General features: G+C 39.5%; 2 protein-coding genes and 1 long non-coding RNA gene across 4 annotated transcripts in view; 2 read left to right on the top strand and 1 right to left on the bottom strand.

Moving 5' to 3' along the window:
- Window positions 1–285: 285 nt before the first annotated feature.
- Window positions 286–3130, top strand: LOC105214551 (DNA-binding protein Ets97D). 2 transcript variants are annotated; one of them, XM_011188042.3, is made up of 7 exons: window positions 286–520; window positions 583–709; window positions 804–873; window positions 942–1074; window positions 1141–1340; window positions 2230–2518; window positions 2589–3130. In XM_011188042.3, exons 1-7 carry the CDS (start codon window positions 460–462, stop codon window positions 3086–3088), a joined length of 1380 nt encoding a protein of 459 aa, XP_011186344.1. In that variant the 5' UTR covers window positions 286–459; the 3' UTR covers window positions 3089–3130. The 2 variants fall into 2 exon arrangements, with proteins under 2 accessions (XP_011186344.1, XP_011186343.1); XM_011188041.3 differs by having other exon boundaries at window positions 2230–2527.
- A 586-nt stretch (window positions 3131–3716) lies between these two features.
- The window catches only part of LOC105214550 (uncharacterized), a 93151-nt gene continuing 79570 nt past the window's right edge, over window positions 3717–17297 (bottom strand). Inside the window, exon 3 of the mRNA XM_011188039.3 lies at window positions 3717–5269. Within this exon, the coding sequence (XP_011186341.2) occupies window positions 4326–5269 (944 nt within the window). The 3' untranslated portion in view covers window positions 3717–4325. The remainder of the gene's footprint in view (window positions 5270–17297) is intronic.
- On the top strand, window positions 7018–8589 carry LOC128924153 (uncharacterized). The gene is made up of 2 exons (XR_008472845.1): window positions 7018–8172; window positions 8232–8589. It is a non-coding gene; the product is annotated as an uncharacterized LOC128924153 (long non-coding RNA).

Here is a 17297-nt window from a genome sequence, read left to right as displayed (position 1 = left end):
CAATATCACAACGGCCCTAATGTCAGGCAAGCATTACACACATTTGCGAACGCATTACCATGTCGCAGCTTGCTTTGTCAACTTAAACTTTTGATTAAATTATTGTTCCTACTATTAAGCCTCTTAAAATATTTACCATTTATTATGTTTATTAAAAATTATATTATTTTCAATTCTACACAACGTTTAATTTCCATTTGCCAAAAATATTCATTTGTTTTAAAATTATTAAAAATAGTACTTCCACAGTACCAACCAAATGCAACCCTTGAATAAAGCGTTCGACTCCGTTATTTGACACATGCACCGTTTTGACATTTTACAACTATTGGAAAAAGTGCATCAATTGTTTGCTATTCTTCAGTCTTTCTCAAATAAAATGGATAATAAATAAATAAAAAGTGCAAATATTTAAGTTTCAACGACGGCGAAGTATTAACCAGCATTGAGGTGTGTAGAATGGAAACAGATGATTTGTCGCATTTAACCGAAGAATACAAACTGGATAACACAGATTTGGGTGAGAACATGCAAAAGCAATAACGGGACTTCAACAAGTATTGAAAAATTTACAATTAACAGATAGCATAATGACAAACGAAATGTTTCAACATAATTTATATCTGGACGACCAAGAAGTGGATGAAAATGAGCCCGACGATGTCATCATACTGCATATGGACATACGTGAGCCTTTGCGAACATTGCAGTGAGTATGCGGTGGAAGTGCGCACTTCCTGCTGTAGTGTAGATTTATAGAAAACTTTCGGTTTTAATTGATTTTGCTACTACACTAATTGCAGAAAGCTGGCTGAAAAGAAGATTGGCATGAATTTGAAGGGTTACAAATTTTATCTACAAGACACACAGGAGGTTAGAATATGCGTTGTGGTTTTGATTTGTGATTTTATATTAATTGAAGAATTGTCTTACTTTTACAGCTGGAACCCCATAAAAATCTTGTTGATCAATGTGTAAAGGGTGAAGGACTTGTACAGATAAATGTGCAAATACAAACAGCAGAACAACACATAAATATTGTTGATGTGCTAAAGCCAACCGAGGCGGCATTGGGTGAGTATTATGAATATTAATCTTTAAAATAGTTTTTCTGTAATTACAAATGTGTTTCAATTACAGCTGCTTTAGCCGCTGAGGAAGCGAGCAACAAAAATGCCGATAAGAGCGAAGACTCTGAAGAAAAGCCTTGCCTCAATTGGGTTTTAGACAATAAATTTAAGAAGGAGCAAGTGCGTCTTAAAATACCAGAAGATCCAAATGAGTGGACAACTGTGCAGGTGAAGCACTGGTTTCAATGGGCTGTAAGACAATTTGAGTTGGTAAGTGGTACAAATCTAATAGAAATAGTTTATGCTGAATTGGAAATAAGTCACTAGCACTAGGTATGCCGTTCATTTAAAAATATATTTACAAAGTTTATTTGCACAAGTAGGTTTGAATTTAAAACAAATTATTGTATTTGTTATTTGCGAATTCTGACAATGGTTTACGTTTTCCATAAACCACTACCCTGAGATTTTCCGTCGATCTGAAAATATTTGTATTTAGCAGTATTTCACTTTAACACTGTTTTACCATATTTTTACGCATGAAAAGTGCTTTGCCGTTCAACGTAAGCGCTATAAATAAGTGTGTAAACTAGTGTGGTGAAACAGCATTTTTTAATGATACAAAAAGTTGATGAAAAAAAAATAAAAAAATATTGTTGAGTGCGCTGTTGTGCTTCAATCATTGAAGGAGTATAAATCTCCCTACGTTTCACTAACGTATACTTTTTGTACCACTACGTGAATGGAGATCGCAGCTCTCGTCCGAATAAAATTAGTTTTATTTAATAATTAATAATTTTTCCTAATGCGGTCAAACCCCCGAGTGTTTTCACGCGGCCTGATGAAGTTTTTCATATAATGCATCAGCCGTGCGGTGGTGATATGAAGCTCAATATTAAGACGCACAGCACCAAAAGGAGGAGAAGACTTCACTTCACTTAACTTCTAGAAAGGTGTAACATCCAATAGATCTGCTGTATAATGGTTTGGAATCCATCACTCATCTTTTGCACAACATAAACCTAAGTGTATTTTCATCACAAAAAAAAAAAAAACAAAAAACCAATCATACATTTACAACTACACTAAGTAAAAGAAAGTATCCATAAGTCTTCTCTATATTTAGTGATTTTTATTAATCATTTCATTAACATTTCAGAGCGGCGTCAGCTTGAGTGATTGGAACATGAATGGGAAAGAGCTTTGTGCACTAACACATGAGGAATTTCGTCGCAAATTACCCAAAGATCCGGGTAATGTCTTCTGGACACATTTGCAATTGCTTAAAGAATGCAAATTTGTCTCAGTTGTACATAAGGTACCTGAAGATCGCGGTAGCACCACGAGTGGTACTAAACCAAGTACCAGTGGTGGTGTTACAATAACAGCACCAACAAAAGAATTAAAAATAATGCGCAAGACAAGCGTAAGCGCAACAAAAACCTACTGTAAGAAATGCAAGTAAAACACATTTTTTATCACAATTACTTATTAATAATCGCAATAATATGCTTACAGCGCCGGTAGTGCCATTGGATGGTTCACCAACACAAACCATACTGAGCAACAGCAACACCAGCGGTAATAGTGTTATTGGCAATAGTTATGGCGTCGGTTCCGGCAACAATGGCCAAGTGCAGCTTTGGCAATTTCTACTGGAAATTTTAACCGATCGTGAACATCGCAATATCATACAATGGGTTGGCGCCGATGGCGAATTCAAGCTCATCGATCCGGAGTGTGTAGCACGCCTGTGGGGCATTAAGAAGAATAAGCCGGCTATGAATTATGAAAAGCTCTCGCGTGCATTGCGTTATTATTACGATGGTGATATGATATCGAAAGTGTCGGGCAAACGTTTCGCCTATAAGTTTGATTGTGATTTGAAATTGTTGATTGGTTATGATGCCGGTGAGCTGGCACAATTGGTGAATGAGAAAACGTTTTTGGATGAGTCGATCTTTTTGAAACATGAAACCTTGCAAGATCACCTCAAACAATTGACGGACGATGGGTGACATGGTGCAGATGGCGACGCATATGCCGAATTTGAAGTGAAAGCAGAACCTGTTTGCACATTGGAAATAGAACCGTACCTCGAATATGAGGATGACGATGAAGAGGATAATTAATTAATGAATTGCGTTTTGATTTCTCATTTACGTTTTTACTGCGACAAAATATTATTATTATTTTTTTACATTATTGGTATTCCACAACATATGGCGTTAAACAAACATACGAAAAATATAATTTCCACACTTTATTTAACAGATAAAAACAAAAAGTTATTTTATTTGTGATTTTTATTATATAATTTTTTATTTTTATTTCATATTTAATTATTTTTTTTTTTTATTTTTTTTTATATTGCTGCAATTATTGTTCGCAGTAGCTTTCGTAAATATTTAGTTAAAAAAATGCATTTTAGCAAATTATTTATTTTTCAAATTAATTTATTTAAACATATTTGAATTCAGCTTAACAAAACTTAAGTTTAAGTTGATTATGTTTTTGTTTTCGTATTTTTATTTATTTATTTGTTTTTTTTTTTTTTTTGACTAGTTCATTTTTATAGTTTCACATTTTCAACTTATTCGTAAAATAACGCATCTCAGTTTGTTTATATTATTATGTACATATGTATATGTAAATCTATCACTATTTGCAAACATTTACTAGAAACTAGGAATGTATTGCTTAGCTTTATAGCTTATGGAAGCAAAGTATATGCGTACTTTAGTCGCTGCTTGGCGGCAACTGGGCGGCGATTTGTGTTTTTGTTTCATTTGTTCATTGGTGCTTTCTTTAATTATAACTTTATTTTTCATGATTTTTTTTTAACTATTTTATGACGATTTTTGCGACAAAGAAAACGCTAATTTCATGCTTGTGCAATAATTTTTTTTTTTTTACATAAATGCATACTTGTATACATATTTGTGACGTCAACTGTACATTTTGTGATTTGTAAAATTTCTTGTAAATATTTGTGATTAAATAAGTATGTGTATGTATATATATTAGCAAAACACAACGTATGCATCAGTAGATTTTAAGCAGCTACACATTTTAACAAACAAACAAAAAAATAATACTTTTCAATTAAATTTACATTACATAATATAAAATAAAGTATATATACTAAACCATATAAAATAATTAAAACAAAACTAACACAATTATATATTCATATATATGTATATAATTCACTTGAGTAACGCAACAAACAGAACAACACACAGCAGACATTCATTATAACTCAGTCGTGATTTCGTCCTGCGGTCGAAAGCCCAATTTGTAGAATTCATCTTCCAGCCATAACGAACTCGCATTGAGATCCGATATCAGATTGCCACTCTTGAGCGTATTGAAGCTGCTGCCGAATGGATCGGATGGACGCGGCTCCTCGAATTCATGCAAGCTGATGAGCGAGCCGAACATGTGCAGCTTTTGCTGACCCGTGCCCGCCAACATGCTCTGCCGATAGACGTTACTCTTTTGTGGAAAGAATGTCGCATCGAAGTCATCAGTAATGCCCACAGAGCTGCTGCCGCGACCACCACCACCACCGGAGGGTTGAAAGAAATCTATCAAATGCCCGACTTGCGGCTTGTAACGTTCCAATGCTTGTTCGGACCACGTGTACAAACGATTCCAGTCGTGCGGCGCCGCCGGTATCAATTCGATTGGTCGATTCAGCAGTATCAGTATTTTGGCAAGATCGCGCACAATCGGCCGATAGGAATTCGCCGCGCCCACTTCGCCTGACAAATACAACTTGCGTATTTGGCGTCGCGTATCGTTGAGCATTGCTAGGAAATATTCGGCATTTGGACGCATTTCGTTGAGTTGTCGCAGAAAATCGGAACGATCCATGGTATTCTCGTTGATCAACTTCTGCTTGATGGATTTACGTCTACGTCGTCGTCGCACCAACATCATGGCGACAGCTAGTAGCGTGAGACAAACCACAAAACCGCCTATTAGTCCTGCTATAGCGGCCATCAGCGGACCAGAGTAGCCGGTGGAGACGCAGACGCGTCCCATAAATTCGGTATGCGCCGACCATTGATCGATGTAGCCGGAGGGACATTGGTCCACACACTGACGTGTGTCGGTCATCAGATAGGCAGGACACTTTATGCAACCCTCGCTGTTGCAGCGCAGACAATGTGAACTCGTCGTGGGCGGACAACCTGCAGGGAAATAAGTAAAAGTGGAAAATTAGTTTCGTTGCCTTAATTATAATGTATGTAAATGTAGATTTTAACTATTCTAAATATTTAAAAATAGCATGCAGTTTAAGATAACTAGGACAACACCGAGAGTCACGACACACTTCTCGGCCACAAGCCGACACTTTCCACCCAATCGTTCCTACATCCGTTAATTCTTCCCTTCCTTCATTCCTCCTTCTGTTCGTTTCTCCGTCCATTTAATCCTACGCCCGTTTCTTCCACCATCCTTCGTTCATTCCTCCACCGTTCATTCCACCATCCATTCATTCTTCCCTCGTTCATTCCTACGTCCATTCATGCCTCCCCCGTTCATTCCTCTGCCCGTCCGTTCCTCCGTCCATTCATTCTTCAGCCCCTTTATTCCTCCCCCGATCCTTCCACCCCCGTTCGTTTATCCAACCGTTCATTTCTCTCCTCGTTCATTCATCCCCCGCTCATTCCTCCACCCATTCATCCCTGCCCGTTCATTCCTCTCCCCGTTCATTCTTCCCCCGTTCATTCCTCCCCCGTTCATTCCTCCAACCGTTCATTCCTCCACCCATTCATTCCTCTACCCGTTCATTCTACCCTCGACCCATTCATTCCTCTCCCCGTTCATTCATCCCCCGTTCGTTCCTTCACCCATTCATTCTTCCCCCGTTCATTCCTCCACCCATTCATTCTTCTGCCCGTTCATTCATCCCCCGTTCATTCCTCTCCTCGTTCATTCATCCCCCGTTTATTCATCCCCCGTTCATTCCTCCACCCATTCATTCTTCCCCCCTTCATTCCTCTCCCCGTTCATTCTTCCCCCGTTCATTCCTCCACCCGTTCATTCTTCTCCCCGTTCATTCATCCAACCGTTCGCTCTTCCATCCATTCATTCTCCATCCATTAATTTTAATGGACGTAGTAAAGAGTGGATAGAGGAACACACTGTTGGAGAAATGAATGGGTGTAGGAGCGAACGGACGGAGGAACGAACGGGCGAAGGAATGACTGGACGGAGAAATGAACGGACGGCGGATAGAACGGGTGGAGAAATGAACGGGGGAAGAATTAATGGGTGGAGGAATGAACGGGCGGAAGAGTGAACGGGGGATCCTCCGTCCGTTCCTCTCCCCGTTCATTCATCCCCCGTTCATTCCTCCACCCATTCATTCCTCTCCCCGTTCATTTTTCCCCCGTTCATTCCTCCACCCGTTCATTCCTCTCCCCGTTCATTCATCCCCCGTTCATTCCTCCACCCATTCATTTCTCCAACAGTGTGTTCCTCTATCCACTCTTTACTACGTCCATTAAAATTAATGGATGGAGAATGAATGGATGGAAGAGCGAACGGTTGGATGAATGAACGGGGAGAAGAATGAATGGGTGGAGGAATGAACGGGGGAAGAATGAACGGGGAGAGGAATGAAGGGGGGAAGAATGAATGGGTGGACCCAACTCCAACAGTGTGTTCCTCTATCCACTCTTTACTACGTCCATTAAAATTAATGGATGGAGAATGAATGGATGGAAGAGCGAACGGTTGGATGAATGAACGGGGAGAAGAATGAATGGGTGGAGGAATGAACGGGGGAAGAATGAACGGGGAGAGGAATGAAGGGGGGAAGAATGAATGGGTGGAGGAATGAACGGGGGATGAATGAACGGGGGATGAATAAACGGGGGATGAATGAACGAGGAGAGGAGTGAACGGGGGATGAATGAACGGGCAGAAGAATGAATGGGTGGAGGAATGAACGGGGGAAGAATGAATGGGTGAAGGAACGAACGGGGGATGAATGAACGGGGAGAGGAATGAATGGGTCGAGGGTAGAATGAACGGGTAGAGGAATGAACGGGCAGAAGAATGAATGGGTGGAGGAATGAACGGTTGGATGAATGAACGGGGAGAGGAATGAACGGGTGGAGGAATGAACGGGGGAAAAATGAACGGGGAGAGGAATGAATGGGTGGAGGAATGAACGGGGGATGAATGAACGGGGAGAGGAACGGACGGAGGAACGAACGGGCAGAAGAATGAATGGCTGGAGGAATGAACGGGGGAGGAATGAACGGGTGAAGGAATGAACGGGAGGAATGAACGGACGGAAGAGTGAACGGGGGATGAATGAACGGGGGAAGAATGAACGGGGAGAGGAATGAACGGGTTGAGGAACGGACGGAGGAACGAACGGGCAGAAGAATGAACGGGTGGAGGAATGAACGGGTGGAGGAATGAATGGGTGGGGGAATGAACGGGGGAGGAATGAACGGGTGGAGGAATGAACGGGGGAAGAATTAATGGGTGGAGGAATGAACGGGCGGAAGAGTGAACGGGGGATGAATGAACGGGGAGAGGAATGGATGAATGAACGGGTAGGAATGAATGGGTGGAGGAATTGGACGGAGGAATGAATGGGTGGAGGAATTAACGGTTGGGAGAAATGAAAGGGTGGAGGAATGAGTAGACGAAGGAATGCACAGGGAGAAATGAACGGACGGAAGAATGAACGGGTGGAGGAATGTACGGGGGAGGAAGAAACGGACGGAAGAATGAGCGGGGGGAATGAACGAATGGAGGAATAGACGTACGAATGAATGCAGGGAGGAACAAATGGACAGTGGAATGCGTTAACGTAGGAATACACACAGTGGACTCTGAAGCTGATGGATGAGCAAATAAAGGGCCAGAAATTTATATGGAATTCAGTTCGACTTATGAACTTGATCATATACATATATACATACATACATACATATGCAACTCTTTATGTATCTCGATTAGTTTTAGGTTACATAGTTATTGTTTTCAAAGCAAAAAATAAAAATAAATTACATTCCGTACTTTTTTGTCACCAAACTTTCTTCTTGCCACTAAATATGCAAATTAATGTGTAAGTATATATATTCAGAGTAAATAATGTATTATTAAAACCGATTTTTATCATTTAAGCCGATTAGGCACCGGTATTTATGAGTGTAAACAACTCACACATTGAGCATTCGAAGACGCAGATGCATATAGGGCAGTAATATATCATTAGTGGTCAGGCGCTGTGGTCAACTGGACAATTTGTCATAATTACAATATTTAAATCAGTGAATGGATAATTATGTACTTAAATGCACATGTGCATGTGCGTGTATAGATTTGTGTAGTATTTATTGGCTTTCTTTTAACGCTTAGGGGTATGCTTAACAGCTTACCTACTTATTTACCTGAAAATGGAAATTAACATACAGTGTTGCGCAATAAAATGGACACAATCATGTCGTGGGGTATAAATAAATATTAATACAATTGAAAAGCATGATTGGGATTTACAGCTGAAGAAACACACCTTGCAGCGACAATGGGACCAGATTTTTTGTATTTATGTGGACTCGACTGTAGCGTGAATATACCTAGAATAATTCTTTGGAGAACCATATACATACATCGAAGCTTGTTAACTAGACAGTAATTCTAGAAATAAAGTACAGTATTTAATGATATTAATTTTCCCGAGGTTTAGTTGCAGTTATTCGAAGATCGTTTAGGACCCTGTTCTTTTAGAATTAATAGTTTATAAAAGACGAACGTTGCAGCGACAAACTTTATAATTATTCTACTACCGTTCGTTCCGCCATCCATTCTTTCTTCTTCTTGACTGGCGTAGTAGACACCGCTTACGCGGTTATAACCGAGTCCACAACAGCGCGCCACGCGTCTCTCCTTCTGGCAGCTTGGCGTCAATTGGTTATACCAAGGGAAGCCAGGTCCCACTCCACCTGGTCCTTCCATCGGAATGGAGGTCTCCCTCTTCCTCGGCTTCCACCAGCGGGTACTACATCGAACACTTTCAGAGCTGGCGTACTTTCGTCCATTCGAACAACATGACCTAGCCAGCGTAGCCGCTGTCTTTTTATTCGCTGGACTATGTCTAGTATGTCGTCGAATAACACATACAGCTCATCGTTCCATCGTCTGCGGTATTCGCCGTTGCCAATGTTTAAGGGACCATAAATCTTCCGCAAAACCTTTCTCTCGAAAACTCCTAGTGCCGTCTCATCGGATGTTGACATCGTCCACGCTTCTGCACCGTAAAGTAGGACGGGAATGATGAGAGACTTGTAGAGTTTGGTTTTTGTTCGTCGACAGAAGACTCTACTTTTCAATTGCCTACTCAGTCCATAGTAGCACCTGTTGGCAAGAGTGATTCTGCGTTGGATTTCCATTCTTTTCTCTGCCCATTTATTCCTCCACCCGTGTATTCCTCTATCCATTCTTTACTCCACCCATTCATTACTCCGACCTTACGTCCTTCTGTCCGTTCGTTTCTCCGTCTATTCGTTCATTTTTACATTTTTGCAGAAATAAAAGCAAGTAAATATGTATGATGGCAAAGGGAGAGAATGAGAATACAAAGTAAACAAATTAAAAAAGGCGTGTAGCTTAAAACAACAAAGCAGCGAGATCAAAGCTCGCCGACGGCCGTAAAAAAATGTCACATGTGCTTGCCAAGTAGAGAGAGCGGCTGTAGGCCTACAGTCAGACAAGTCAGTGGACCGGGGCGGTCAGCCAAAAAGTCAACCGAGACAGCCAGAAAGCCAGCTGCTTGTTTGCTATTTGACTATTTAGTGTGACTCCAACAGCAACAACAACAAAAAATTGCACAAGAATCGAGACAGTTGCGAAATACCCCCACGTAGCGTGGCGTGGTTGCTGCAGCAATAAACGGACCAAAGCGGCGTTACAGCGTCGTAAAGTTAAGCTGCCAGCAAAAAGGGCTCACATGCATTACATTTGTACAGATGTATAAATATGCCCGTGGATCATTAAATGTTGCCGCGCTCCAGTTAGCGCTAATCCAAGCTACACTTCTATTCCTGGGCCAGTGAGCCTCTCAATCTGCGTCAGCACAGACATAAACAAATGCCGTAATTTCAATTAATTTGCGTTGCTTTGCAGATGCTGCGCATGCGTACGCTTGCGTCTAGTGCCATTTTCAATCCTGTTCTTATATGCGCCTTCTTCTTCTACTACTTCTGCCATTAAAGATGCAGCGCTCGCTTATCGATTCTTCTGCGGCGATAACCAATACCAATCATGTGTCCAATAGGCAGACGAATGGCCCTTCCGGCAAGCCGTCGAACCAACGACCATTCAATCCGGTCTGTCTTCGGATCTTTCGCGTTTGTTGGCGCGTACGTTCGATTCATATTATTGGAATTAACTTGTTTATTCGCTAATAAGCTGGAAAATTATCCACCACACGCGGATATGTAATTGAGATTGACGTATGGACCAGCTGCGGCTCTAAATGACCCGTCGCAGCGTCCATCATCGATCGTTACACCGATGTGTTTGGACAAATAACCGAAGGCGCTAGCGTTGACCACGGCGGCAGGTTGTGAAGACTCAAGCGACGGCAGTGGTGTTGGTGGAGTCTGACTGATGTCGGCATCCCATCCATCCATCCATACATACGCACATAGTTAATAGCTGTCGGGTTGCTTGCGGTCAGGTGTACGCTTGGCAGATAGTCACTCTTAATGATAGGGTATCGCTGGCAGTGATGGCAGGTTGGACGGTTGCTTGGTGCGAATAATCGCGTGAGATTGCGTCTATTTATTTATTTGCGTGCCGACTTTTGATTGTTTAGGGGTTATTAACTGATAGCATAGGTGTTATAATTAGCATGAAGTGAAATTCATACAGAAAAATGCGCATACAAATTGATGAAATCATTTACGTAAAGGGTGATAGGTAAAGCACCTTTGAGGTTTTCTTCAGTTGTTGTTTTAAAACTTTAACTCTATTTTTTTAATAGAGACTTCGGCAATATTTCGGGTAATTTTTATGCCGATCAATAAAATTGGAGAATATTTTTGGGAATTACGCCAGATTATGCCTTCAGAGAATGTTTAAGCGTGAAATTTTATTTTTGAAACCCCATATATAGAAAAAAATCCATCAAAAATTAGACTTTGCATCTGTCGGGCAATTGGTTTGTGAGGTATAACATTTTGAGTTTGGTATTTTAGAAAAAATTCATTGAAAATGAAGTTTGAGGGTTAATGGAGGACATTTTTGAATGAAAAAAATCTAAGGTTCATACTCAAAAAGTGCTTTGATAAATATTATATGGATTTAGTGGTAGGTCAAGCAATACTTCGCTAGTCTTTTCCTAATTTGGAACAAGTCAATGGTCAATCAAAAGAAACTGACGTTGATTGAGATAACTGTTACTCTAAAGATCAAAAGGATGTGTTGGAGTTAAGCGTTCACGGATACTTGGATACACAAAACCTCAAGCTCACAAACAAAAGCAACTCAATGTATTTCAAACCTGTGAAAAATTCAAATTTGAACCGGAGTTGGCCGACAGCGTCTTTTATCTATTCTGGGACCTTTACATAATGCTCGCTCAAAATAGTTTTAGCAAGAATGAAAAGGTAATTAACGAGAGAGTTATATTTTTAAGCGAAAAAAAAAACAAATCAGGTAACTAAAATTGTATCTAAAAATGGGAAGATCGCCATAAAACACCATCGATGGCAATAATGTTAAATAATAAAATTAAAATTTACCAAAAATGTGAGAATACAGTGGAACTTCCATAACTCGAACTTTTGAAGTGGCAATAGAAGTCGAACTTCATACAAATCTTCTTCCGTAAATTGAACTTTTCGACCAGGGCATTATACAATACAAAATTTATAATTTTACTTTCGAGGCACAGTTTAAAAAGTGCTCCTCTATATCGTATGGAGGAGAACAAAAAATATTAAATTACACTTATGGATTGAATAAATAATGTAACAAAGGCATGTGATACAGACGTCAACAGCCAAATAATAGCAAAGTGCAACAAAAAAAATTAAAGAATACATGTTTTAACGTATGAACATAAAACTTTATCCGAAGTAAATAACTAAAACTGGCTTTTTAAAAATTTATATGTTTTAATGAAAATTCAATAACTCGTAGTCTGTCTAACTCGAAGTTTTTTTGTGGATTGTGGTGATTCGAGTTAGAGAAGTTCCACTGTATATGGTTACTGCAGTTATTAAAATGTAAAAAAAAAATCTTTTGCTAATATATAATTTTTCCAAAACCAAAAATATATATAAAATTACAAAAGTTATAAAAAAATAACAAAAAAATCATAATTTTCCGAAATTGCATTACGGTAAATTATCATAAATGCTAAATTACATATTTCCTCACTTTGTAAAAACAAATAAATAAAATGTGCTGCATCACAGTCATTTACAGTCATGCGCATCACAATTTAAACATATCCATACATACATACATATATACATATATGTAAAAGCATACATAAATATTGCATATATGCATTTATGCATTTCAACCCATGCCTTTTTGTGCGCTTTTGCAAATTTGTCCGAAACCCACGCCAACTAATTGAATTTAGCGCGAATGTGCATTTGCAAGAGTGAAGCACACAGTTGCACTCAGCCAGAGTCAGATTAAGCGCGTGGAGTAGCGCCCGATTCGCTGCAGCGCTGTAATAAGTAGCTATCAACACGTTGTGTTTGTTCTTGTTGTTGTTGTTATTGTTGCAATGCGACTGGCATGGTTAAATAAATAAATAATTCATGCCAACAACTTGTCAAAAACCACACTAAATGCACACACATGCGAGTGTATGACTTCTGTTAATATACTTTGTTGTTGTTGTTGTTGCTGTAATTTGGCAGAAATAAATTTGTAATTTTCATTTATGTAAAATTTCAAATCGTGCCAATTTGCATTAATCTCGCAAACATTTGCCAACAAGTGCTGCCAACCAAACAGCGTTAACCAGCTGCGATAATCGCCGGGCGCATGCGCAACCTACCAGAGGCTCAGCATGTGTGATAACTTTTAGAGTTCGGTTGCAATAGCCACCTGTTGGGGCTGGCCGCCTTGTGCATTGCTGCGGGCACATAAACCAAAATCACAGGAAGCACATACATACATACATACATGATATACACTCGTGATATGCCTCGGGTGTGTTCGATAATGCATCTGACATTTAGATATGCTATATGGCAAATTTGTTGAGATTACTTTAGAAATGAACGGCGTAAATATCATGGGGCGCAAAGTGATACTCGTAATCGTAAGAGATAAAAACAAACAAAGGAATGCTTGAAAGGCATCTAAGAGCGGTGCCTCCTTCATCACGATGATCGGTGATTTTTTTAATTGATCATGGAAGATATGATTGTACGGGGTGTCGGAAAATTTTGCCACCACGACAAGGTGGCAACTGAGGCTGATTGGGTTTCTTTAGCTAAATGCCTGTATCTGCCTCGAAAAGCATAAAACGAAATCGATCTCTTTGTAATGGATGGAGGGTATGATTCCAATGTCTCGGATATCTGTACTCTATTGAAATCTTACCGCGATTTCATAAATATTGGGTCTAATCATTGCATCCGTTTCGATCGAAAATAAAATTTACGATTCCGCGGTTAATAGATGTCGCTAATTACGAATCATTAAATCAGCAAAATCGAAAATTATGGTCGAAATCTATCTGTTGATGAGTGAGTTGCGGAAATTTAAAAGAAGTAAACCATTTTGAAGTTTTTATGTAAATAATTACTGATGACGGACTAAATTATATTTTAAATGTGTATTTTAGAGACAAAAGACAAAAACAGATTAACAAAAATAAATTAAAGATGTTTAAAAGCGATATAAAGTTACCCCTCGAAATAGCGAAAGCATTTTCTCAAAGAGCCTCAGGCGATTAAATATTTTTTGGAAGAAGTTTCACAATAGTTAAAGAGGTCAGTTTTAATTTTTTTGAACAAAGGAAAAATCACAGACACTTTATAAAAATTTGTCGCATTTGTCGATAAAGTTCGATAATACTGTTTTACGTTCTCACTTTATGGTAAAGCAGAGTATCGACGGAATCAATAATTGTATGAACATTTTCGATCGAAAACCTTTATCGTATCGAAATGTGGTTTCTATGATTAGGACCATTGCTTGCATCACAGCAGTACGCAGACGAGATTACCGCGCGACTTCACATACACTATTTCGATACCATTATTCTGTAGCTTTCTGAACGTTAAACTTTATTGCATTTCTGCAGTTTCTGGTCAGTTGAAGAATGCGACCCTGAAGTATACAGAAACTAATCCGCTTACACGGAAGCTCTATCCCAAATTTACCGAGTACTGCAAATAGAAAACACCGAGGTCCCGCAAAGTGGCAATGTACGAATACAACTCTATCCACTTAACCCAGCGTTCTCCAGATACATCGGTATAAACCTTAAACTTCAACCAAAGACGTGATCAATGTCTATGATTTATGAGGAATGCCGACTACGTAAAGCCCTATGGAACGACACAATACTATTGATCTGCTGTCATAACATCTTTCATCAAATAGAGTACGCCTGACGTATGCTCTAGACGGATGTAAAAAACAAAGTTGAGATGTCCTCCTCAATTTGTTTAGCTCCCTCTTCAAGCAGTTTTTGACTTGAATTAGGCTTTAAACTTCTCTTTTATACTTCTTCTTGACTGGCCACTAATTCTCCTTTTGGCAATTTAGCGCCAATTGGTAATACCAAGTGAAGCCAGGTCCTTCTCCACCTGGTCCTGCCAACAGAGTGGAGGTCTTCCTCTTCCTTGGCTTTCACCAGCGGGTACTGCATCGAACACTGTCAGAGCTGGAGCACTTTCGTCCTTTCGAACAACATGACCTGTTGATCTTCTGTCAACAGCGTAGCCGCTGTCTTTTCCATGTATACTACCGTTATAAAAATATTCGACTCCCTGTAATTACTTTCAGTTCCCAAAACTATAGAAATATAGTGGAGTTTAGGTTTTCGAGCGAATAAAAGAATTTCAAAAATTAAAAAAAAAATGAAATTATCTATCGGACTTAAAAAATGTGTTGAAAAATTAATTCTGTATAAATTTAGTGACAAAAGTATCTTTTAATTAAAAGATCGTGAGCATATTCACAATTTACCTAAAGAAAACGTCAATTTCGTCTAAAACCAATAAACCCAACTATTTGCCTTAGCAACAAACAAATATACAAAGAAGTTGAAGACAATACAACAACAAAAACAACAACTTCTAGCGGCAACAAGCACCCAAGTATGCAATTGCAATTGAGAACGCGACAACGTTTCACGCGTCACGCTTTGCATAACCAAAAGAGCCGATGCGAATAAAAATCGCATTTAATTAAAATGCAACGAGATCGTGAGCCCAAACAAATAACGAATTACAAACGGAATAACAGTGCATAAATAAATAAATAAAATTCTTTTTCTGCCCAACGAAACAAGTTGTTCGGCGCGATTCGTGCAGAGCGGTGAGTCGAGGCGAGGCGCAAAATGTGCGCAGCCGCAGAGTGTGTGTGTTGCAGTTGTTCTTGTGCGCTGCTTTTGCATGCTGGCCCTGGTCTAAATGCCCCCACGAACGCTAACTGATTGTCGGCCGAGTGTCTGCACTTAAGTACCGTTATGATAATAAACGACAGCATTGCGAACTTTGAGCGACCAGCGGCTGGTAGCCCACAGCCGGTTTGCTTATTAACTTTTTTTCACAGACTTTTTTTTAACACTGAGGTACTGGGTACTGGATGTACTGATTTTCGTTTCGTCGTTTTGCTTGTAAATAATGTAAAATGCTGTGGCATGTTTTTCGGTGTTCCGTCAAAACCAAAAAACAAAAAATGAAAAATATTTTAAGAAAATCGCTGAAATTAAAATGAAGATAAGTCGAATGCAACGCCAGCGTGGTAGATTCATGGCGAGTTTTGAAACAGAAAAATAAACAACTAAGTAAGGCAGAAATAAATTCGGGCAGAATGGGAAATATTGAAAGAATATACAAGAGGAATATATTAGAGGATTCTAATTACTCGCACTTTTAGTATAAACACACAAAATATTATGCGATGTAGAGCCCTCTTAGGCTTCAGAAGATCCTCAAACCAAATACGTTGAAGTTACTACCCTTCTTACAAACACGACACCAAATTCAACACGAGTTTCTATCGTATCTCATGAACAGAATGAAGTATCGGAGAACGTGGACACAACAGTCTTCATTAATGAAATTTATACCCAGTTTAATAACTATAACCTATACGGTTTCTAAGATATACTCGACTAACAAAGGATCTTCGGCATGGTGAACTCTATGAGAATCTTTATTATTGCAGATCTTAGATGGAACCCCTTAGTCGGGCGCCCTAGAAGATTAGATTAAGTATTGAGGAACGCACATTGTGCTCTCCTGCATGTGTGCTCTGCCACAGTATACCATCTAAACTGTCGCGTTAAGGACGTGATACTGTCTCTTTGGGGATACCGAGCTCCCATTACATGACTACTTTTCCTCGCGATCGCCGGACAGTCAAGGGATAGATGCACATGTGTCTCCGCTTATAGGTTGTGCAGATGGCTCCTTAGTCTGCAGTGTGCAGTATATGTGCCACTAGTTGTCTCGGTTTGTTTCTTGGGAGCGTGACCAATTGTTTAAACCCAAGAAATATTTTCGCATGTACTTCACCTGCAAATGCAGCCAGTAGCCAGTAGGTTGCTACTTGCCCATTACCACAGAAAAAAATGCTATTCTACCACGATAACACATCGACCAGATAGATCCAACTATTAAACTGGACCTGGTGCAACTTATTTTTGTTTCTGAACTTGAAAAGTCACTCATTGGACAGAAATTTCAGTCTAATTAGGAGGTTAAGGAGGTCTGAACACGGAGGTTGACTCCAGAAAACCTATTTTTGAACGGAATTATTACATAAAACCTATTTATGGAAGTAGAAGATCACTGGGTCATATTTATCGAATTATGTTGAGAAGAAATTATAATTCTTCAATTATTGGTCGGACGTTCCTGAAGATATATCAATATTTATTTGAGTTACCGCTCGGACGGACGTACATTTGCAGTGTCAACATTGTACTTATGTTTGTCTCAATAATTTCATGATATTACCAACAACCGTTACGTGTCCAAA

Source organism: Zeugodacus cucurbitae, chromosome 2 (assembly GCF_028554725.1).
Source record: "Zeugodacus cucurbitae isolate PBARC_wt_2022May chromosome 2, idZeuCucr1.2, whole genome shotgun sequence".
NCBI lineage: Eukaryota > Metazoa > Arthropoda > Insecta > Diptera > Tephritidae > Zeugodacus > Zeugodacus cucurbitae.
This window is presented reverse-complemented; position numbering and strand designations above follow the sequence as displayed.

Bases quoted from the DNA above. Each gene is read 5' to 3' on its own strand.
- LOC105214551 (XM_011188041.3), top strand. From the start codon at position 460: ATGGAAACAGATGATTTGTCGCATTTAACCGAAGAATACAAACTGGAT. The intron at 521-582 runs GTGAGAACATGC...TACAATTAACAG, and splicing joins ACTGGATAACACAGATTTGG to ATAGCATAATGACAAACGAA. The intron at 874-941 runs GTTAGAATATGC...TTACTTTTACAG, and splicing joins ATCTACAAGACACACAGGAG to CTGGAACCCCATAAAAATCT.